Source organism: Chiroxiphia lanceolata, chromosome 12 (genome assembly GCF_009829145.1).
Source record: "Chiroxiphia lanceolata isolate bChiLan1 chromosome 12, bChiLan1.pri, whole genome shotgun sequence".
NCBI lineage: Eukaryota > Metazoa > Chordata > Aves > Passeriformes > Pipridae > Chiroxiphia > Chiroxiphia lanceolata.
This window is the reverse complement of record NC_045648.1, coordinates 7,633,008-7,656,461: the sequence shown is the minus strand read 5'-3', so window position 1 is coordinate 7,656,461 and position 23,454 is coordinate 7,633,008. Positions and strand designations below refer to the sequence as shown.

At 46.9% G+C, this 23,454-nt stretch overlaps 1 protein-coding gene across 2 annotated transcripts in view; it reads left to right on the top strand.

Annotated features, from left to right (window-relative positions):
* Window positions 1-23,454, top strand: part of NTRK3 (neurotrophic receptor tyrosine kinase 3) — a 209,089-nt gene that overhangs the window by 167,466 nt on the left and 18,169 nt on the right. The window contains exons 13-16 of one of the 2 annotated variants that reach the window (XM_032700246.1): window positions 173-303; window positions 4,362-4,534; window positions 10,088-10,331; window positions 20,996-21,070. In XM_032700246.1, the coding sequence (XP_032556137.1) occupies window positions 173-303; window positions 4,362-4,534; window positions 10,088-10,331; window positions 20,996-21,070 (623 nt within the window). The remainder of the gene's footprint in view (window positions 1-172; window positions 304-4,361; window positions 4,535-10,087; window positions 10,332-20,995; window positions 21,071-23,454) is intronic. The other variant, XM_032700247.1, reaches the window with a different exon arrangement.

The window sequence follows — 23,454 nt, the reverse complement described above, 5'->3', positions numbered from 1 at the left end:
GATGGCTGCGTTCTGTGGGTGGGTAAAAAGATCCCTGTAGATATTTTTGCAAAGCAATTTCAGATCCCTTGCAGCTTGCAAGAAAATTGAATTAGTTGTTTTCCATTCCCTGAATTAACCCTGATTCATTCTTCCCTCAACCCTCTCCCTCTTCCTCCCCTCCCTCCAACAGATGTCCAGCATATTAAGAGGAGAGACATCGTTTTGAAGAGGGAGCTGGGAGAAGGTGCCTTTGGGAAGGTGTTCTTGGCCGAGTGTTACAACCTCAGCCCCACCAACGACAAAATGCTGGTGGCAGTGAAGGTAAATCCCAAGGGCGAATGGCAGAGAGTAGGGCAGGGGCTGGCTGGCAAAGCGAGGCTGGATGAGCCTGCATGGGAAAGGGAAGCAGGGGAGGGCTGGGGGCCATGGGTGGAGATTTATTTGATGCTGGCGATTGTGGTAAATCCACTTAGTCACACAAAGTTTCAGTGTTTCGCTTCAAGGTTGTCTGTTCCCACCAATGCCAAAACCTCCCTTCCTGCTGGCGCAGCCAGGAGACAGACAGGGAGGAGAAGCTGGTCTGGAAGCCGTGAGCTCCCGTGCAGCTGAAGCAGCCCGGTGTGGATCCACCTCCCTCTGTGAGACACTGGGGCCCTGCTCCTTCTGGATTTTATCTTTTTGTGTAACATGCAGAAGCTGAAACAAAAAAAAGGACTCAGCAAAAATAAGTACTTAAAAGCTAAGCACGATGAACCAATTTTCTGGGATCAATTTGCCGCAAGATGGGCGAAACAGCTCGGCTCAGCTCCACTCAGCTCCTGCTTGCCTAGCCACAGGTTGCTCCTGCTTTGCTCATTTTGAGCCAATACAGGTTCAGCTTGGCTTGTGCTGTGCTGCTTGCATCCTTGTGATAGTCCCTTGTGTGAGCTGTGTCCCATCAGTGTGGCTCTGGGCAGGGGAGACCACTCAGTGCAGAACTGCGCTCTCCTCTCAAGTGGCACCAGTTGGCAGACACACACAGTCTAATCCCTTGGATTTAACCAATGCCTCCTAACTCCTTGGAACAAGTTCTGCATTAGAACTGATGCTCTACAGGGGGAAAGGTTCCAGCACTCTCCAGCATGCTGGACGCAACCAGTTACTTGAGAGTTGTTCTAATCATTGGCAGCTCAGGCCTTTTCTTATTTGTAAGCTTGTGTGTCCCCTTTTGCTCCGGCAGTGAAGTGCAAGATTGAACCTTTCACCTCTGAGACTGGTTAAAGCTGAGGCAGCGAAGACACCCATACGATTAATTGCTTGATTACAGGGCTCGTACCTGCCTATCAGTGTCAACCATCCCTTAGCAAGCCTGGCTCTTGAGTCTCTTCTGAGTTTCATTTGCATGTAGGCAGAAACAGCATCTGAACTTGTTTCTGTTAATTGCTACTCTGAGCTTACATCTCCAAAATGCCTTTCATCCTGCAAGATCATACAGTTCCAGCTGTATGGAGCAGGGCCTTGGAATCTGGCTTCTTGCCAGCTCTGGGAGTGGCAGGAAAAAAAAAATCCCTCTAATTTGGGCCACATTATAAATCTGATGTAAAATAAAAAAAAAAAAAAAAAGAAAGGTTTTACATATTAAGTTGAGGTTTGGCTGCATTTCCTGAAGATCCCATGCTCCTGATAGAGGCTGAGAACTACCTCCCCAGTCACTACAGCTCAGGGCAGCAGCAGGATATGCTGGTTAAGGGCAGCTGAGTCCACAGCCCAGAGCCTGCCTCTGCCCTGCTCTCAGGGACTCTCTCCCAGGGCCAAATAAAGTGGCTGTGTTACTCACTCAGTTAAATGGACTCAGATTTTCAGCAAATCTAGAGGTCGCAGCCCCGCAGATAAGCTGAGTTTTGATGTGATGACATGGACGAGCTCCCTGTTTTATTCAGCTTGCCTCTAAAAGCATGCTAAGAAATGCACAAAAACTATACCCAGCGAAGAGTGTTGAGGTGACAAAGTCAAGTACTAGAAATGCTGGAGGGGCTATATTCAGGGCATGTCCTTCAAACACGTATTTTTCATTTGTCTGTGAGCTGCTCCGTTGTGATGATCACTCTTGTGCTGAGAACTCCCTAGATGTGAGTGTGCCTGTTTTCACAGCTTCCCAGCAAGTTGCTGGGGTTGTATCATCACCATTTTGCAAGGGATGAAGGGCAGATGGAGAAGCAGGAAAACTGAGCTGAAGGGATCCACTTAGGTGGAAGACAGAGTTACTGACCTCCCTTTCCAGCCTCTGGACAGCAGGTATCAGACTCAGAGTGAACCTTGCTGCAGCAATAAACGTACAGTGCTTGTGGAGACCTGGCCATGATGCCACATAAGAGGGGATTTTCCAGGTAATATTGAAACAACTGTTGCTTCGTGACAACAGATGCAACCTTGCAGATGCTCAGGGACTTGCCAGAAATTATGGAAGAATCATGTGATGGAGGCACAAAAACATCCACCCCAAATCTTCCTGAGAGAGTCATTCCAGTGATTTTACTGAGACATCCCTTCCCTTCCTCTGGTTCTGGTCTTCTTTCCCTGTTCTATCCCTGTTTTCCTCATTTCTAAATGTTTGACTGTACAACTTTAGTAATGTGGGGGATTTTAATAACTTTTTTTTGATGTGTTGTATTTACAAACTTGCAGTCCTAACACCTTCTAGAAATAATTGTGTGTGAAGGGGAGGAAACCTAAGCTCACTGCAGCTTGAAATGCTATGTGCAACCATAGGAAAAAGGGGGAGAAAAGAGTGATGGGGGAAGGGACTATTTCCCTGCAGAAGAATAGGGTAGCATCAACATTATGAAGATATTAAATGACTAAAAGTAATTGGGTGCCTGAGATAAGGATGGATGCTTTGCCATCTGCACCATGTAACTAACATTCATCTAAATATCTCTAGTCAAGCTATCCCAAAGGACAAAGAATTAAAATAGATTTATGCCATGTGTCTAGTAGTTTGGGGGCAGAAGAAGAAGAAGAGGTAGTGTGCTAAGGCTTGGGGAAAAACCTTCCAGCAGATCTGCTCCGAGGGGAAAAGGACCTGCTCTGAAGGACTCACTATATCCAGCAGTACCATGGGCCAGCCAAGGTGCAGTAACAGTGTGCTGGGTCCTGTCCTCCAAGCACAGTTTTCTGATGCTTAACATCTCTTTTTAAGCATAAATTGCAGCCTACACCTACTCATGCCACTTATCCTGTCTGTATGGGGAGATTGAAGGCATGGGGAAAAGGGAGAAGGTATATTTGTGTGTAGGCAAGGGGAGAGCTACCTCGTGTCCCTCACCACTGAGAGGGAACTGGTGCACATCAGAGTGACTCAGGACAACTAGAACAAGTTTTCTTGAGTCTTTTACAGCTCCTGTTAGGCTGCACACTTAAAGCCAGAATTGGTTTTAAACAGTCCTGGCATGTGGAGGATGGGGAGGATGTCACTGAGACACAGCAACTCAAAACCAGATTTGCCTCTTCATTTCCTTAAATGTTTGCAAAGACCGTGCTGATTCTCATGGCCATTCTATCTTGTCAAATGGTCTGGACTTCAACTTTTTTATCAAGTTCCCTCCCTTGGTACCCTGAGATAACAACAAGCTGCTTTCAAACTAACTCACCAATGCAACTGCACGATAATGCACGGACAAGCCAGACTCCAAGCCTGGGAATTCCTCCCTGATTACCGGCTGCACCCACAGCAACATCTTCATGGCAACTCTGCAATGTCAGGCTGGTCCTCACCACCTGGAGCCTGCAAGCTGCCCTGCAATGGCAAAGTGGCATGCTCAAATTGTGGAAGATGAGATATTCTCAATAAGGATACCAATTTCAGCATCAGTCTTCCGGGGAGCTGCTATAAACAGCAGAGAATAAAAACATGATTTTAAAAATTATGAGAAAAAGCTTGACAATGTCCTTCTTCGGAGGCAGTTTGAAAAATCCACACAATAACTGCACAGCCAGGCAAATCCATCTTCTGAATAAAGGCAGTGTAGTCAGCTATTTCAAAATAAAAGACAGATAGCAAGGTCTGGCTGACTCAGAAATTTAATAATAATGAGATATGAAGCCATTCACCCCTAGGTCACCAGTACAAATTCTGCCCAAGCTGGGAATAATTGGAAGCTATTACCCTCTGAGGCATGTTTGCTGCTGCCTAAGAAATGGGCTGGGGAACCCACTGGGCCAGGAACTACATGAACAAAACATTTAGGTGGTGCCACCAGCCCTCCCAGAGCAATGGGGCTGGTGGCAGCGGTTCCGCTCCCCTGCCTTCCTCACCAGCTCCTCTGTGATGCTGTGACCCATTTGTTCTGCTTTTCCCTCGCCTGAGCCCACCCTGTGCGTGTCTGTGTCCCTCATTTCAGGCACTGAAAGACCCCACGTTGGCAGCCCGCAAGGATTTCCAGCGGGAGGCGGAGCTGCTCACCAACCTGCAGCACGAGCACATCGTCAAGTTCTACGGCGTGTGTGGGGACGGAGACCCGCTCATCATGGTCTTTGAGTACATGAAGCACGGTGACCTGAACAAGTTCCTGAGGTAAGTGTGAAGGAGGGCATGGGAACTGCTGCACAGCCACCCCAGGGTGAGTTCTGGCTCAGTGCTGCACCAGTGATGTAATTCAGTGAGCTGAGGAATGAGAGATGGTTGTTCCAAGGACAGCTTGTAGGAGATGATAGTCCTCACCACATCTGGTGCTCTATTAGCCCTGTCCCAACATTTCCTCTTGGGTAATCTCAATAGTGGTCTCTGTGAGCTGTGGAAACCAGGGGTTTCTTCTCCCACCTCAGCAAGTTTGAAGCTGCAGGAGGTGTGTTTGCCCTTTGGGGGTAGAAGGACATGATACCACAGCTGTCAGCAGCTCCAAGTCTTGTACCCCCAGCAAAGCCATGTCCTGCTGAAGCAGGAAGGCCACTTGCCATCACTCCCTCAGTCACCCAGCTTCTGCTTCAACAGCACAAGAACCAAAATATTCCTTTCAGAAACTTGCTGGAGTCCTTGATCTGGTTGGTATCCTGGGCATTTACTGGTCTCTAGTTCTCATTCCTGTATTCATAAAAGACCTGAGAAATGTTGGAGGGGCCTCAGGCAGTGACTGTGGAGTCCATCCCCGATCCCTGGTCCCCATGCCTCATCAGACAGAGATCTCTTAACCTGTAGCACCACGCTACTCAAGAAGCCTGGCAAGGCCTGAAAAAGTGCTGTAATTTCCTTCCCTGTCTCTAGAGAGTTGTAACTTGCTGGAGCCCTCCCTGCCCCCCATCATTCAACCATTTCATCAGCCTGAGGCAGATCATTTGTGTGCCCTGCATCCACCAGCAGCAAGGGGCAGGGAGCAGCTGTTGGAGGATGTTTATGGTGCTCTTCTCCCACGAAACAGAAATTCCACTCTGAAACCTGCATGCAAGTGGAGTGGTACTTACCTCTTGAAATAATTACTAGCTTTATTTTCCAATATTTAGAAAATTGGACCCTTGATATTTTCCTGTTTTGACTGCAAAGTGTGAATATGATTGCAGGAGGAACAAGAAGCTTGTGCGCTGCAGGTCTAGGTCTGGGGTTGGGATACACTCAGTGAGTATTTTTCTGCCATTACAGTCAGTTTCTGACCAGGAGACACAGGTTTTCCCCTGAGGTTTTCACTTCCAAGCAATCACCTACACCAGAAGAGATATGAAGAAGGATCGTAGAAGTTTCTTCTTTCATCTGTCAGGTAGCGATAACCTGTCTGCAGCTCCACTGGGGCATTCACTTGGCAGTGCATGAGTTGAGAACATTCCTGCATTGGTTTTCCTCCTCATTTTCCTCATCTATGGGTAGAACAAATATGATTTTATAGCTCAGTCCCTGTCTCAGGCTCTGGATAGATAGATGACATCCTTGGCAAGGTAGGACAAGTGAAGGCTGCTGCTACATTGGCTTTACAGAGCTCCTCAGACCCACGTTCAAGGGGGAGCAGCCTTGATTACCCTGGGACCCTCTCTTGTGGTACCTGCAAGGGCTCAACAACCTTCCAGCAGCAGCAGATTGAACTCTACCTACTGGCATGAAACCATGAGTTGAACTGAAAGGTTATTTTAGCATAGATTGGTGATGCAGCGTTATGGACAGTGCCTCAGCCTTGTGACTGGAGGAAGGCAGTCTGAAAAAGAGCATGAGACATGGTGTTCTTAAAGCACCTCACAAAGAAGAGTGGAAAATTGACCCATCATTTTTCCTGGCAGAACCAACAGCCTTAATTCACTTAGAGGAGGGAGATACTACAGCTGAGGCACAACCTCTCACTGCTCTAGTTGAGCTCCTGAACAGTGTAGTCCAAAACAGGCTCTCTCACTGTCTCAGAAAGATGTCTTGTACCCACTTGCAAAGCCTCATGGAATTGCTTCACACAATAGTGTGTCCCTAAGGCTGATATCATGCTGGAGCCATGGACATCCTCATCCCTGTCCCAACTCTTCCTTGGGATATGTCTGAGAAACACTCATGCCTGATGAAATTCATCTCCAGTTTCACTGGAGAAGAAAGCTCGTTGTATTATCTTTGGCCTTTATGAAGGAAAAGAAACTTTCCAGATGTGTGGTCTCTGGGATTGCAGCTCCTGATCTTCCAGCTGCATTTAGCTGCCAGCTTCTCCTTCCTGAGCAACCTTGGAGAAAGCAGTTCCATGCTCCCTTCTCTGCATGCTGGTGTGTGGTGGGCAGTGAAACCCCTCTGCGTCCCAAAGGAAGCTGGCTTTGGGAGCAAGGGAGCTTATACCCGGCAAACAGAAACTCAAAATGCCTAAGGGGACATATGGAAAGAGAGTTGTGGGTTTGTTTGTCAGGTCAGATATCTGCTGGTGGGAGACCGTGGAATGGGGACTGCAAGGGGGTAAGAAAGGGTTGATGATGCAGAGCTGCCTAGCATCCCTCAGCAAGCAGCAGTTTTTATAGTGTGATGATTCACCCAGCCCGCAGCAGGAGACAGTGACTCCCAGACACTGGAGGCTAGGGATGCTGGGAGTCTGTAACAGGCACTCAGATGGACTTTTCCCAGTTTAACTGCAGAAATCGAAAAAGCAGTAAAAAGGAAGAGGCTCACTTTAGACTCAGTTTCCTAGAGAAAAGCACAATAAATAAATTCCCCTAAGTGTTTTTAAATCTTTGTGTGCTTCCTAGAGAACAGAGAGTTTTACTGGTTTGTAATATTGACTGGTGTGGAAAAGGAAGGCACTAGGATCAACACCTACCTGCTGAGTTAGTGGTGGCATGCACTGGGATGGTTCTGCACACCTACCAGGGCCCCTGTGTGTAAGACTGTTGCTGGGGGTGCAACAACAAACCCTGCTGTCTGCACCAGGGGAGACGGCAATTGTGGTGTCCTGCCTCAGAAAATATCAATAGACATGATCTTGATGTGGAGAAATACAGGCATTCCTCTCCAGGGAGCACAGCATCCCTAGGGATGGTGTGCACAGGGGCTGGAGTCTGCCAGGGTGCATGGGTGGCAAGGCTGGGTGTTCCCAGCACACACCCCCACTGCTCAGGGGTCTGCAGTGACCACGTCCCTCTCTGCTAACCGGAGGTGTCCATCACTTCCCCCCTTCACCTTTGTCACTGGTTTTCTAGCTTTTGTTTTCTGTCTGGGACAGAAGGAATTTTGAAGTAGGGATAATTGCACATTGCCATTACAGACCTTCTCTGCAGTCTGTAGGAAGTCGTTGCCACTCATACAGGCAACAGGTTTTGTTAGAAAAGTTGCAAAATTCTGGTGTTTTTGTGTCAGCCCTTCTGGTGAAGCAGCCCAACAGTCAGACTGTCTTGGGACAGAAAAGGAATTTCAGAAGAGGAAGTTAGAAGGGTGATTTTTTTTCCCAAAAGCCTCCACCACTCCATAATGGAAAAAACCTCCAGTAGTTCTTTAACAGGAAATCCACCCAATTTTATGGCCTCTCTCTAAAGCTAAATTAAACTCCTTTCCCTAGGAAAAGATGGACATACCCTTCTCATATTCCCTGTAGGCTTCTTGACACATCTAAATGTACTAATATCCTTCCTGTTTATATCATAAATGTGTTGATTCTTCTTTCCTTTGGATTATAACCATATGGGATAGAGAAAGGGAGGGAGGGACATGTACGTAGTAGAGAGGACATACTGAGATGTGTCCTGTATAGTAGGTTGTACAAAGAGCCAGTGAATTAAAGGTGTTGGCTGACCATTTTTTAACCACCACATGTTCCCCTCAGACACAAACACTTCTTTGGGGGCCATTATTGTATTTAAAAAAAGTGGCAGCAATGAGATAGTAATACATCCTTCACTTCTCACCTAGGAATGTTTACCTTTGATGACAACAGGTATCAGCTGTAGCTAAATATGATGTAACTGCAAGGCATGACTGGCACAAACTGTCCAGAACAGTTTTAGAAGCTATTGTTTGTTCTGTTTTTCTGTTTTTAGCTAACCTGCTCAGTCCTGGCTCAGCTTCACCTGCTGTCACCATTTGTTGTCACCACCAAGTAGTTTCCTGGGGTAAACATGTCTGTGGGCTATTTAAATAAGACATCAAATAGTCATTTCTGCATGCACTCTTCTGCAGCTCCTTCAGCAAGTCTTCCTGTGTGCTGCTGCTCCCACCATACCCACAGGGCTCCGAGATGCATCTGGCAGCCCCTGCTCTGCTGCTCACACTGCTGCTCCCAGACAACTCACCCCACATTCAGCAGTACCACCCACTCGTGGCTCCCAAAAAACACTCCTGGCTCCTCAGCAGTTGTTTCTGCAGTTTCTCTCCTCTTCCAGCTGCCCTTTCTACCAGGAGAGGACCTTTAGAGCCATGTTCCCAGTGGTAGGGAAGGTAGCTGAAGAGGGGGGCATTTGAAAAACTGATGCTTGAACCCCAGACATCTGGATGCTCATTTCTTTTGTGCACCCTCAAACCCAACACTATTCAGGAACAGAGATAAAGGTGGGAAACAGTTTGGGTCTTGTGGTGTGTTGTTCAGTCCCATGTCAAGGAGGAGGGAAAGCTCTGAATGTGCAGTTTCAATTTGCTGTCTCTCTGTGGGGTTACTGCTGATGACAGGGGTAAAATGCCGAGAATAATTTCAAAGAGAACAGTATGAAAGCCTCAGAGGAAATGCTGTTCTGTGTCTTAGTCACAAGAAGGAAGGTCACAGCAACATTTCTTGCATTTCCCTAAATACGAGGGCTTTTGTTATTCTACCTTCACACAAGTTACCACAGGGTGAGCTCTAACAGGGGAAGAGACATCACAGAGGGAGTATGGCACAGAAAGGCTTGGTACATAGTGATGAAGGGGACAAAAAAAGGACAGAACAGGAATTAGACTGACCTAAAGTCCTACATTTACAATGCACCTGGTTCAGCAAAATATTTCCTTTTGTTGTACAGGATGTTTTCTGCATCTGCTGACAGCCAGGGCTAAACTTTGCACCTGTGCTCATGCTGTCACAGTTCACAGTACCTGTGTTACCTTTGGGATAGTTCAGGATATAAAAGGGATTTTCCAGGGATGAAGCTGCTGATGTTCCTCTGAAACATTTTGTGTGATCTCTGGCTGTATGAATATCAATCGGGGGTGGTTGGTTGGTGATATGAAGGAAAAGAAAAGGAGGCTGTTTGGGGTTGTTTAAGAGATTAGGTAGTAAGAATATGACAGGTGTGGAAGAAAAGTGGGTGATATCTCTGCCTCTGGGAACTTATCAAAGGTGTAAGAATTAACATGTAAATATCCTGAGGCTCATTAGTTTTGCGGAGGTCTTACCAGAGAAGAGTGTCCATGTTGCATCAAGCCAGTGGTCCCACTGTTCTGGCATTCTGTCTCCATCTGTGGCCACAAGAGGTTGTGTGCAGTAGACTAAGGATAGGATAAGGATGTATGGCACCCGCTCACCCACCAAATGTTCCCACAAGGTCCTGTTCTCTTAAGCTTTCATTCTTCCTTTCCATTGGAGCTGTGTGTACATCCTCACAGTGCAGAGCTGGGATTTAGTCCCCACTCCAGCAGGAACAGCGACCGTGTGGGATTCCCATCTCCTGGTCACTTCTGAGACGCAACTCTATGCTTTTTGCTTCTTCCTCCCTATAGGGCACATGGCCCAGACGCTATGATCCTCGTGGATGGGCAGCCTCGACAAGCCAAAGGGGAGCTAGGGCTATCCCAGATGCTCCACATCGCTAGCCAGATCGCCTCTGGAATGGTGTACCTTGCCTCCCAGCACTTTGTCCATAGAGACCTGGCCACCAGGAACTGCTTGGTCGGAGCCAACCTGCTGGTGAAGATTGGAGACTTTGGGATGTCAAGAGATGTCTACAGCACTGATTACTACAGGGTAAGGCAGCTCCAGCAGCAGTCTGATGCTCAGAGCAAAGGGAGACTAGGAAATGTTACAGTAAATCAGTTTTTGGAGCCCTAGGGCTCACTTGCTTCATTATTTCCTCATTGAAATATGTGCACAGATGTTGATGAGGCATCCCTAAACACTGTCCTTACTCCTGTTCAGTCCTGGCCATGCTTGTAGTTCAGACATCCACGCAGATGCCTACACATAGACTCTTTGTGGTACCCCAGCACACAGTCACATGCTTTGGGATGGCTCTGAAGTCATCCCATACTTACTGCCTATTTTTATTCCCTTTTTTTGGAAGACATTGATAAATTAAAGGTAATCCAAAGAGATGATAAAGACTACAGGCTGTGACCTCTGGTGTTAGATTAAAGAAACTTAATACAGGGACATAGAGGAAAAGCAACTGAAAGACTGACTGATAAGTGCATAAAATATGGAAGAGGAAATAATAGTCAATTTAGGTTCGACCTCAGAACACTTTTTTTCCCAGCAGGGTCATCATTTAGACAATGGAATAATTTGCCAAGGGTAGGTTGCTGAAAGCCTGTCATTAAAGAAATTCAGGAAGCAACTAGATAAAAATGCCTGGGTTTAGTGCAGAGGCTAATCCTGCACTTGTCTCTGGGGACAGACTCAATGAGCCAGGAATGCCTTTCCGCCTCTTCTTGTGTGATCTGTGCTCGCACTGTCCCCTTGTCTTGCACACTCCCTGTGTACCTGTCTGCACTGTCCTGCCTGCCCAGGATGGCAGCCTTCCTGAGGGAACAGAGTGTTTCTTACCCTTCCCCAGCTACAGGAGATGATGTGATGTGTGAAATGTTTGAAACACACTGGAGTAGGTATTTGTCTCTGGACCATCTACCAACAGGGAAGGGCTTTTCAGGCTATGGAGCTGTGGTTTCCAGCCTGATGCTTGGACTAAGGCTGGTTTATTTCTGCTTACAGCATGGATCTTTGGCTTTGAGGATGATTTCTATCAGCTACCTGTGAAAGGGTTGACCTATGGTCTTGATCTGATTCAGAAAGTTTTCATTGTGTGATAGACAGCTGCCAAGTGGAGTTACTGTGTTTGGGAGGAGGAGAAACATGATCAGATTTGTGCTGAGACATATCACCTCTCCCAGGCCAGAACATCAGCTTACCACTAAGTTTAGTTACCAGTGAGGGAAACAATCTTCACTGTGCGGCAGAAAAGCCTGCACTGGGAAAAGGTGTCAGTGCAGTTACTGGGCAGTGATGAGGAAAGAGAGGTGCTGTGGTCCCACCACAGCTGAAACTTCAGGAAGGAGCGAGTAGGAAAGAGAAGAGCCCAGGGGAAGATGAGGAGCAGCACATGTGATTGCCCATGTTCTTGCCTGCCTTCTTCCCTTCAGCCCTGTTAGTCCTGCCCCAACCACAGCCAGTGTCACACTTCTGGGGACAATTCCAGCTGAGCTGGTGTTCCTGCAGCACTGAGAGCTCTCCTGTGCAGTGGGAGAATTTGCTGTTATTGACATGTCAAGGCTGGGAGGGCCCCCAAAAAGTGAGAACTGAGATGATTTCCACAGTTCGTCGTTGTTGGATTTTTTGTCTTCTCTATGGTGGTGTCCTGTAGACCTCATCCTGTCTGTGCAAAGTGCTTTGCTGAGGACTGCTCCATGATATCTCATGCAGTGGTGTAAGTCTTTTTAGTGGACTTTTCTCTACATAGACAAATTGCCATGTATGGCTGAAGTAGTAACTAGTTATCACCTGTTTACCACAACAAGAGCTGAGTTTCAGCCCAGCCCAGCCTTTTGTTCTTTACTGATTTTCCTTTCTTTGTTTTCACTTATTTTTAGTATTTTTAAAACTCTTGCTCACTATATTAATTCATGGAGGCCTTTTCTCTCCTAAAGTCCAAAGAAGGGTCCTAACAAAGCAAGGTTCTGATTGCCCACATTTATACTGGTGGCATGAGGGGCAGACAGAGGGTTTCTGTGACTGGCCCAAGGCCAAAGCAGGAGTCAGTGGCAGAGCTGGGAAGCCTACCCAGGCCAGCAAAGAGCAGAAGTGCAGAGGCCAAGTGTCCTTCATCCCTCCTCCAACCACAGTGCAACCACACTCCTCCAAGCAAATGAGCGAAGAAGCTCAAGTGGGAGAACTGAACTGCTCCTGGGTCTCACCTACGAAAGGTGGAGATGTGGCTGCAGATTTGAACTTTTAAAGACTTTGTTGCTGCCCCTGGTCACATCTACAACCTTCCTGGTGAAGTTCCCAAGTCTGTTTCCTGGTGTTTGTGTATGGCATCTCTCCCCTTGTGCACAGCCTGCCATTGCCACCAGTAGGACCTGGAGTAAAGTTCTGCTTCATATGGTTTCTAGAAAATATTGCTTGGTGTGTCCGAGCTGCAGCCCTGGGAGAAACTGTAGTTTGTCATTTTCTGGAAACATGGGGAAAGATTCCACCTCCAAGCTGACACAAAGTGACAGGTCTGGAGCTCTCTGCAAGCAGACTCACTTCAGTCTGCCCTGTCCCTGTGTTTGCTCCTGCCCAGGCCCCACATGCCTGGATAACTGGGCATGTGGATATATGATATCTTAAGTGGGATATATGAGCATGTTCCAGGCTGAGAATTTGTTCCTAGACATTTTCTTTCTTTCCCATGTTTTAATCTTTTAAGACAAAGAAAGAACACCATCTGGCTCCAGCATTTGTGGGATGCAAAAGTGCTTTAACAAAGGTGAGCCGCTTAATTTTCTGTTGCACATTTGGATACAGAAAACAAATATTTGAGTAACAAAAGCAGCAGAGAGGCTTGTTTCCCCTCTCTGCAAGGCTCTCCATGTTCTGCCTGAAGACAGATGCGTCCTTTTCCTCCTGCATCACAGAGGGATCCCGTCAGCTGTTTCCTTTAAACCTCCTTTCAACAAGACAGGATGGAGAGAAGATGGTTGTGGAGGTGGAAGTGGTGGGGAGAGGTGGATCAGCATCTGATTAGAAAGCGGAGAAAAGTGGAGGAACTGGGGAGACAGGGAGAAGTAGCCCAGCTTCTGTGTGAAGAGAAAAGGCGGGGATGCTGAAGAAGCGTTTCTGTGCTGTGTTGTGTAACGTGCTGTGCAGTCTTTGGTGTGGGTCTCTGTGGGAAGGCAGGATGGAAAATATCCCTACTGCAGAGAAAAGATTTGGGCGGATTTCGTTTTCCTTGTTGTTTTCTTTAAAAAACTCTGTGAGTAGGCGACTTTTTTTAGGTATGACTCAGGACTGTGACAGCAGGTGGTGGGACGCTGCAGGTCAGGGACACTGTGCCTCAGCCAAGTGTGGCATGGAGACTGCAGCAAGTCAGGCACATGGTGCCTGCCCGGTTCTGTCCAGGGAGCTGGGGGCTTTTGTTGTGTCTGGGGGAGGAGTGTCAGAGCTGGAGGCATCTTCAGGGCTGAGATTAGAATTCCCAGCTGCTCTTTCACCCTGCAGATAGGGGTGTGGTTGCTCCAAGAGCCCTTCTGTGGCTCTGAACCCACCCAAACTCCAGTAAAATACAAATAATTTTCATTTGTCCCCCAAAATGCATAATTCAATTCCAAAACAAAATCATGGTCACTGTCCAGGAAAAGGGCAGCATTTCTTCATCTTTAGAAGAGAACATACTCTTAAATTGTAATCAAGACTCCTTAAGAACTCCCAAGGTAATGTCCTAACGTGGGTAGGACATCATCAGTGAAGACACATGTCAGATAGAGGAGGGATTTACGTAAGCATTAAACATCATTAAGACATTCCTCTGTCCATATTTCCTCTATTCTGCCCTTCTGGCATCCTGCCCCAAATCCTGGGGTGGGCTGGAAACCTCTTGGGGATTTAGTTCCATCCTTTCCCAGAGGTTTGTGCTGAGTGTTCTTGTGGTCACAGTTCATCACACAGAGGACACCTGCTTGTCAAAAAAAGACATGTGAAGGACTTGCAAAGGGCTCTGAAAGTGTTTTTGTATTTCTAGCAACACAGAGATAGATAAACATAATAACAAAAATGCTCCCTGTTTCTCTGTCCTCACTACTCTGGAGCATTGTTTGGATTTGGGACTGACAAGGTTTTCAGGAAGAAGTAATATCTTTTAATAGAACACATAATATTGTTGGAAGGGGGAAAAAGGATGAATTTTAGGTACACAAAGCCTCTCTGAGTTTTTTTTTATTATTATTATTTTCAGTTGTGTCGGTTGGTTTAATAAAAGATTAATATCTCTCCCTATGAACCTTGGTGCTCACACCCTTAGACCATCAGAACCAAAACAATGTTTTTGCTATGACTTTGGCCTTAGGTCAGTGTTCTTTAAAAATTCTGGGATCCCTCCTCCTCTGAAGCATGAAGGTTTACTGTGTAAACATTTTCTTTCTTATCTTTCTTTAAAATGGCCAGTAAAAACACCATATTCTTGATAATTTTCAGTACCCATTGTAAGGTTGCTTTCTGATGACCATCTCCCATCTAGACCATCTCTCCAGTTGTTTTCCACTGGAGTTCAAGATTGCTTTCTTTCTCATGGGTACAGCTAGTTATTTTTCCAGTGAAGTTTGCATGTGAGCAATAGATCACTGAGGTTTAGCAGCTACCTGGGTCATGCTCCTTTGGAGCCCCTTAGTGCCCATGTGGATCCATCAGCTGTACAACACCCACTTTCATGTCTCTGATGCTCTCTTTGTTGTTTTGCTGTCCGTCTCATGCAGAGTGTTTACAGCATGGGAAGTGGATCCTAGCAGAGGGAAACTGCTGCCCAGAATGGAGGGAATCCGTTAGCGCCAGAATGGAGCCCTGTGATGAGCGTGCCAGGGCTCTGCACCATCACCTGCTAAGAGGAATGCCAACAGGCAGAGAGGAGCAGAACTCCCTCTAAATTTCTGTCTGGGATATGGTACTGCCTCACTCTGGGAGGAAAAAAAGCTGCCACTCTCAGGTTTTATGGCAGACTCGGTGTCCGCCAGCAGTAAGTCAGCTCTGGACAGAGAGCTGGCCAAGCTCCCTGCATCCAGACAGTGTCCTCAGGCTCAGATTTAGTGCTGATGGGTGGGGGGAGAGCAAGCTTAGTCCCTGGTCATGCTGGCTGTTGAGTGGGATCTTGTGTAGAAGGTACAATGTTTTGTGTCACGTTCAGCTTCCAACAGCAGCACCATTTCCAGCACTTCAGTGCTGTGCAGGTGCTGAGCATCTGTGTATTGCCTTTTGTCTCCTCCTACTCCTTCTCTGAGGCGAAAAATGTGATGTGCTGCTCTGTCTCCGTCCTTTCTGCTTGGGTTTTGGGAAGGGTTCGTATCTGTAAATATATATGTCATTAAGGAAAGGTTTTAGAAGGGAAAAGTACTTTAATTTTCTCCTGTCTTAAGATGGATTCTGAAAACATGTCTTACTTTGTCATACCTACATGAGTAAGGGCAAAAAGTCTGATAGTGACCTGAAGATGTGACCTCTGGTACTGATACAGCTGTGCCAGGTAGGCAGAGCCATAGTCTTCTGTGTGCAAGAACCCATGTCTGAAACTATTATGTCCCCCTCTTGGCACCTGTTTATCCCATGTATCCCATCATCCCTGATTTGTTATTTCTTTCCTTGTTCTCACTACCCCACTGTTCTCATTCCCCCTAGATAACACCTGTATGCACCATGAGGTGTGGATGGCTCGTGCCATGGTGCCTCAAAACTGCTCCAACTCTGGGTCTGGGGGCAGAGGAACCAAATTCCCCCCAACTTGCTGTAGGGTTGAAAAGAGGGGAGGGGAAGGAACCGCTCAATGTGGGTACGTGGGTTAAGTGTCTCTGTACCTGTCCTGGTGTGTTCTGCTTGCAGGAAAAGTCAGCGTGATATTGAACGTGCTAGTCTTTGGTATCTCTGTGGCTCCTATAAAAACCCCTGCAAACTGGATTCGCAGCACAGCTTCTTATCTCCTGAAGGAAGATGTAACAGCATCATCTTGTGTTTTAGCCAGACGTTTTCCCTCAACACTTCCCTATTTCTACACTGAGAGAAAAACAAATGTTGTCTTTTTTTTTTTCCCCTCCTGTTTGAAACATTAAGAGCCCTTCACACAAAGCAGCTCAAGTGCAGAAGAATTAATTGGGGAAATTAGGGTGTGCTGTATTCCTGGCATTTTCTCAGAAACAGTAATTGACCTAATTCTCCACCCTGTCAAGACCTGCATCCGCACCCTGTTTTCCTCCTCCCCTTTTCCTCACTGTCTACCTGTTGTTCTCCTGCTTGAGTTGCTGTTTTCATGCTGTTGCCATTTATTTAATTCCGGTAATGAGAGGGATGTGGCAGGTGAAGAGCTCTCACAATCTGGTGACATCTTCTTTGAAGCACAGGCACAAAAGAGCAGTTTGTTTTTGGGAAATAAAAACTCCCTGCTCTGGTACTTGACCTCCACGCTCACCTCTTCTCCTGCTCGGGGTATTTTACTGCTGTCATTGCAAGTCATTTGGTTCAGGATTTTTGTTTAATATAGTCTCAGTATTCACCTAAACACTGACCTCCATGTTTAACCCCTCTGTGTTACTCCCGGACCACCCAAATGCTCACACACTTACTGAAAGCTAATCAAACTCAGGATCTTTCAATCAAATCTCAGCCCCACTCCCAGGCATTTGAATTGAGGCTTTTGATTTCTCCCAACCACTGGGCTGAGATCCAGAGGCCTGGGAGCTCAAAGCCTTTCAGTTTAGCTTCCTGATGGTTTTTTAACCTTCCAGTTGCAGAGATCATAGATGTAGCCAAACAGGGAGGAATTTTTTGTTGTTCAGTATTTCCTGAAACACCTGGTGATGTACGTGGCAGATTCGGATTCAATGGAGATGACTCTTCCAGTCTTCCCCATGCTGACTGGACTTTGGCTGCTCTTAAAAGCTGTCCAGGCTGATGTCTGCTTTCCTGAGAGCTGGAGAGAGTACTGGGAGTAACCAGTCAAATGCCAGAGCCAGGTGAGGGCTAGTGACACCATCCCCAGAAGTCAGAGATTCAGTTCAGTTCAGAAAACTGGGGTTGTTTCTCAGTGCAGCCAAACTACCAAACCCTGTCACCTGTGCTGTAAAAACTTGAGACAGCAAATTTCCTGCAGGGAATTCAGGAGCCCTTTCCTTCAAAGCAATTTCCTTCCCATAAAACTTAACTAGGGAGGGCAGAACTCTTCCATTTTCAGTGTTCCCTGGGTGCAGCCAACAGATCCAGGGAGGCAAGAGAAGCTACTTGTGATCCCCATCCATCCCTGAGTAACTTTTCTCTCCCCCTGATGGTGAGACTGTTTTTTCCCCCTGTTCTAATTTTTTTTATCCAAGTGTGATTCCCAACACCTGCTAGAGGCTGCCTGCATGCAGTGTGCTTGCCTCCTCCTGCTGTCCCCACTTGGAACATCCCATTAGCCTGAAAGCTGTGACATACGGGGGAAAGAACACAATACCTCATTTTGAGCCATGAAAGACTCTCTCATGGTGGAGATCCATCCAAAAGTGTCACCAGAAACAAAAGGATTTTGTAAGGTCAGATCAGAGAAGCTCATGGTTCCTGGGTTTTACTAAGGTGGTCTGATTTAAACTACAGCCACAGCAGAAGAAGGTAGAGAACCATATGCCAGGAAGCTTCATTATTCCAGCATAGGTGGACCAGAAAGAGTATAGATCCTTCTGAGCATACAGAAATGAACAGTTCATGCTTTGGGAGGAGCACTGCCACTTGCAATTGAGGGTGACTGGGATGTGTAAATGTAAAATCCTCCCCTCTCATCTTGTCTAGGTTGTTGTACCCATTTCCTCACTTCATCCCAACTGGCCACTGTCCTCCTCCTGCCTTCCTACCCGCAGGACCATGATCTCAGCTCTTCTTTACCATGGGTACAGCCAAGGGATCACATATTGGTCAGCAAAGGTGGGGAGCATCCCCAAACCTCAGTATCATCAGCAAAAGGACTGGAGGCAGAGCAGTTATAAGCCAATTTAGCAAGAGCAAGGATAAATTACGCTTTGCTTCAAGACAAACTGAAGACCTCCCTAGAAAAATTAAGATGCAAGTATCTTCATCAACCTCCTTAATTAAGATGCTTGCATGGAAAGAAACCACTGCTTTTCTTTTTTCCTCCTGATTCCTGCATGGTCAGAGTTTCTGTATACTTTCCCCTCCCTTTCCCCCCCCCCATTTCATAGTCTTACCTCTCTCACAACCCCAGCAAGCTCCTTCTCCCTGCCAGCTGGATGGAGAAAGCCCCTATTTGCAAGCAGCTGTCCTTAATATATAGGCTGTTTAGGGCTCAGCTGTCAAAGAGAGCATGTTCAATGTACAATCAAGGGGCAACGATGCACAAAATTGCACACACACACGAAATGGGAATCTTTTCTCAGTGCGTGTTGAGCTTTGAACGCTTAAGTGATTCCACCTCTCTCTTCCCCATCCAATTACGTGGGCAACACATGATAAGATTGCTAAAAGGAATTAGTGAGGAAAATCTTTATACTGACTAATCAATACTGTTCTTCTCAGCAGAAGGCATCTCCCCCCTCTGGCCTCAGCCATGTTCTCATTTGCCCTCTGAAAACACAAGTCCACCTTCTCTCTATTTGTGGTGACCAAGTGGAACAACAGCGGTGTGTCTGTTGGAAATGATTGTAGTTTCAGAGTTTCTTCCTTTCCCTAAAAAAAGCCCCAAACCTAAAAAAAATTAAAATGTAGTAGAGCCCTGCCAAACCCATGTTTCAGGTTTTTAAAGAGGTTTGCTGTGTAGGCCAGAGAGACCTTCCATCCCTTTCTGCTGTATGGCCTTACAGGAATGGTCAGCAACCTTATAGGCAAACACAAGGGATGATAATTTTTCTGAGCATCACTGAGGCAAGACGCCAGATTTTATGGGCCACTAGACTGATCCAATATAGCAAATCCTGTGTTCCACTGTGGATTCTGAGACCAAATTATCAATTAATGTGAAGCATTAAAAAATTCAAATCCCTTTTAGTTCCCTGCAGTCATTAGTGACAAGATACAATATCTATAGCTCAAATGCTTTGCCAGCATCCCCTGGCAGCAAGGCAGAAACTTCATTCCTATTTTTTCAAACATAAACAAAGAAAACATATGAGATCAGTGGTTTTTACAGTCAAATTCGGCTGCCTGTCCATATTTACTTAGATGGGGGAATAAATCAGGTTTGGGTTACTCTTCGGGTTAGTTATTTGTTATTGGAATAAATGCATGGTAATAGATCTGACAGAGGAAGATGTTTCCCTTTCAACTCTGTGTTTGAGGTAGAATTTGCTTTGTTCTGCACTATATTATATTGATGTTTTTTCCCACTGCTGGATGACTTCATTTGCTCTGCTTCTTTCCAACTTCCATACCTCTGCCCCAGCTGGCTTTAGGATACAGCTTTATGCATAGATTTCTCTTTACTCTTCCCCTAATTGTAACACTGTAATGCAAAAGCAATTTAAACAACCAGCATGAACCAATTTTCTAAGCCTTTCCCCCAACCATTTCCTACCTCAGCTTTTTGGGAAGGGAGGTGAGTCAGTCGTTCTTGGGGTAATTCCCCAAGCAGAATGAGCTGTCAGATACATTTAGCAGCTTGGTTTCCACTGCTAGTGCAGGGTGGGAAGGTGCCCAGGGCAATGACCAGCTGGACACACTCTGAGGCCGTATTTCAGGAATTCCCCAGGCAGCTCTCAGCCTGAGCTCCTGAGTAATACAGTGAGAAGTGTACCACCAAATCACCATGCTCACCAACTGCCCTTCCATCTTGGGATTTTGTCTTTGCCCCAATGGGAACACAAACAAGCTCACTAGAAAGTCAGCAGAGCTTATGCCAGTCCTTCACTCTCAGTTTGCTCACTATCCCTTTTCCATTCTCCCATTCTCCAAATCTCTCCTACTTTGATGCAGAGGAAAATGTAGTCCTGTATTTCGTGCTCCAGCATTTTGCTTCCCTTGTCCCCTCCTAAGCTCCAGTTTTGTGAGTGCTGGCAGGTTTGTGGGTGATTGGAAGCTGTGGGTTTAGGTATTTTCTTCCCCAGCCTGTGACAGTGCTGATGGGACAAAGACTTCGGGCAAGTGTAGGGTGATGTGTGAGGTGCTTCACTGGTACATTTGGCCAGCAATACCGTTAACTCTGGCTAGCCTGAACTTGCTTGAGTAAAGATATCAGGGCTGGGTCTTGTTCTGCTGGCAGAGGCAGATGAGTCCCTGCACTGTGCCCAGGAGGACTGGCAATGGGCAAGGAGCAGGATGCTTAAGTACCAGATATGAAGGAACTGCTCAAGCATCCTAAAACTTCTCTTGTCTGGAGAGGAATTCTGGGTCCCCCAAGGGATGACATTCTATATGAGCATTCTAGGTGGCTTCTCAGACCAAGGAGAAGTTTCAGGAGGCTGAGTCCCCTTTGACTGTTGCCCAGCTCGCCCTCCCTCTGCACTGGTGCAGGTGATCGTGTGGGGTGCAAGGTGGTGGTGACTGGGGCCAGAGGGTCTCACCTTCTCCTTGCCCTCACAGCAAGGGCTGCATAGTGTTGGGATGTTGCAGCCAGTGAAAGACTTATGGTTCAGTTAAAGACATACCCTTTCCCTTCTTGTCCCCTTGCTTCATCCCCCCCATCCCTCCCTCCCTCTCTCACCCTTCCCTTCTCTTTTGTTTGTCTCCTTCCCTTGTTTTCACCCATTCACTGTCAGGAAGGGCCGCGTCCGAAGGGCCAGTTCAGCGCAGCGTGGCAGCGACAGAGACTGGCACCGCCGGCAGCTGCAACAGTGAGTGCATCTCGAACCCTGGGGCAGCTGGAAGCGGGGGACTGGTGCTGCTTGAGCATGAAATGACACGTGGGGTTGAGTGGCTTTGGGACTAGGTCGGGTCTAGTGCGTTTTGGCAGCAAAGGGCTCTTGTCTGTGGTGGGAACTGCACACATTTCTACTATAACAGCTCTTGGGGCTTTTTTATATGGTGAGATAATATGGGATGAATGGAGAAGTCCTCAGTGCAACCTTCCTCTGTGAGTGTCCAGGCTGTGCCTGCACTAGTAGGCAGTGCAGGCTGTCCTCGGGCTCCGCTGGCAGCAAGTGCAGCATGTTTTGTCTCTGTGCAGCTAAACCACCCCATGACTCCAAGCAGCGTGGCCTTTGCACTGTTCACTGGGACTGTCCCCTCAGCAGCTGTTTGGATGGTCAAATTGTCATGGACTAAAACCAGACCATTTGAGCAGCTGGACTGTCAGATGCCAGCCCTGACACTTTTGTCTGGTAGTGTGGACACTTCCTCTGTATCTGACCAGTTGGGTGCCTGCAGTGCCAATTGAGTGGATGTCAACTGTCACTGCCCACTGCTGCTCCCACCCCTTGCCCAGAGGGGAGACAGTGAGGGACTGGTGCAAGTTTGAAGCTCTGACAGAGCCTTGGTTTTGCCAAGGCAGTGGTTGATGGGAGCCATGTGAACTGTGTGAGCTTGCTGAGAGTTGGTAACACCTCTGTCTACCCTGCCCTCCCTCCCACAGAGCCAAGCCAGCATCCTGTGGTGCTGCCACCTCTGTGTAGGATCCTCAGCCCAGTATGTCCCTGGCTGTCACAGCATCACAGCACTCTCCTCCAGCCAACTGGAGGGTGAGCTGCAGGAGCCTGTGAGAGGTGCAAACATAAAACTTGGTTGTTCTGTGGGATTTTGCTGCTGGCACACAACACAGTGCTCTGTTGATCCAGGCAGTTAGGGAGCCTTTGCTCGAGCCCGTTCTGGAAGTGGAACCAGCTAATCCACCCAAGCTGCAGAGCAGTTATGACTCCTTATAAGTTAAGACTTTCTTTCTCAATAGCTTCCCTGTGCCAGCAAGCCCACAGAGATGGGCATAAATATTTACAAAGTAGCCATGGCAGGGATAAATTACCTGGGTCCGATCACCCAAACCTTTCTGTGGCATTGCAAGGGGAGATATATACTCCTGGCCTGCTGATGCAGGACTGGCTGCCCCACCACCTGGTGTCATGGTCACTCCTCCTGCTCCAGCAAATGCCTGCATAGTTTTAAGCAGCTGAGTGGATCTTGCAAATCGAAAGAGCAGGTTTCTGGCACTTCCTTGACTGTTGCAGAATCACATGGGAGTGTGAGTTTAGATATTGCTGATTTTGCAGGGGATATGTCAGCAGATAAGATTTGCCACTGAAAGGTGATTTTGTTACGTTTATGCCTTTCTGAGCCAAAATTGAATTGTGGGGTGTGGAAGGGAATTTAGTTCTAAGCACTGATGTAATTTTGTATCCTTGGACCTGAAGGCAGTTTTTAAAAAATTATTTTCCCCTGTGCCCTGACACTATTTTTTTGCCTTTGAATCATGTCCTTATGACAGAACAAATACTGGGGTTGACCTTTGCAATGTGACATAATAATATGTGACTTCTTTATAGCTCTTTTCATCTAAAATTCTTGGCACACTATGAATCTGATCTTGCAACCACTTGCCACTGGGCTTAGCACTCACTGCTCCAAGCAATCCCTGGGGAAGCCAGAGGAGCATAGAAGTGCTATACATGGTGTTACTGGAAGGATCAGGCCTTAGAGAAATGTAGCACATGTTTGTGAATAGCCATATTTTGGAGGGAGAAAGCCTTGCTCTCTCTGATTTATTACTTTTATTTGCTATCAGAGTGCCATGCCCAGCACTAATATGACAGCCTCCTCTTGGATACAGTATCATGGCAGGTAATTCTGGGGCCGTGTTGATAGCTATTATCTACCACCCTGTTGCCTTTTTATTATTATTTTTTTCCCAGCTCTAAAAGCATGTTAATTAATAAAATCCCTTAGCTTATCCTGCACCATTTGATCCTGCAGAAATCACAGCATTTTATCTTATTAGTAAGTAGGAATTAAAGAATTAAAACTACTCAGGGGGGAAAAAAGAACATAATCACTTTCCCTGGTCATCCCTTCTGAAACAACCTTGTGTTGTGCCCTCAGAAACCCCAAGCTCAGCCCCTATGGCTTGGCAGAGGATGGAAATCCCAAATCAGTGAGTGCCTGATCTGAAAACCACTTTGCGTTCTGCTATTCCTGCTGTGAAAGGGAGAGCCCAGTTAGGTGCATGGAGAAGAGTCAAGTAGTGAGATCCCAGCCTTGGACTGGGTTGCAGGTCCCTTCCATGCTACTGATG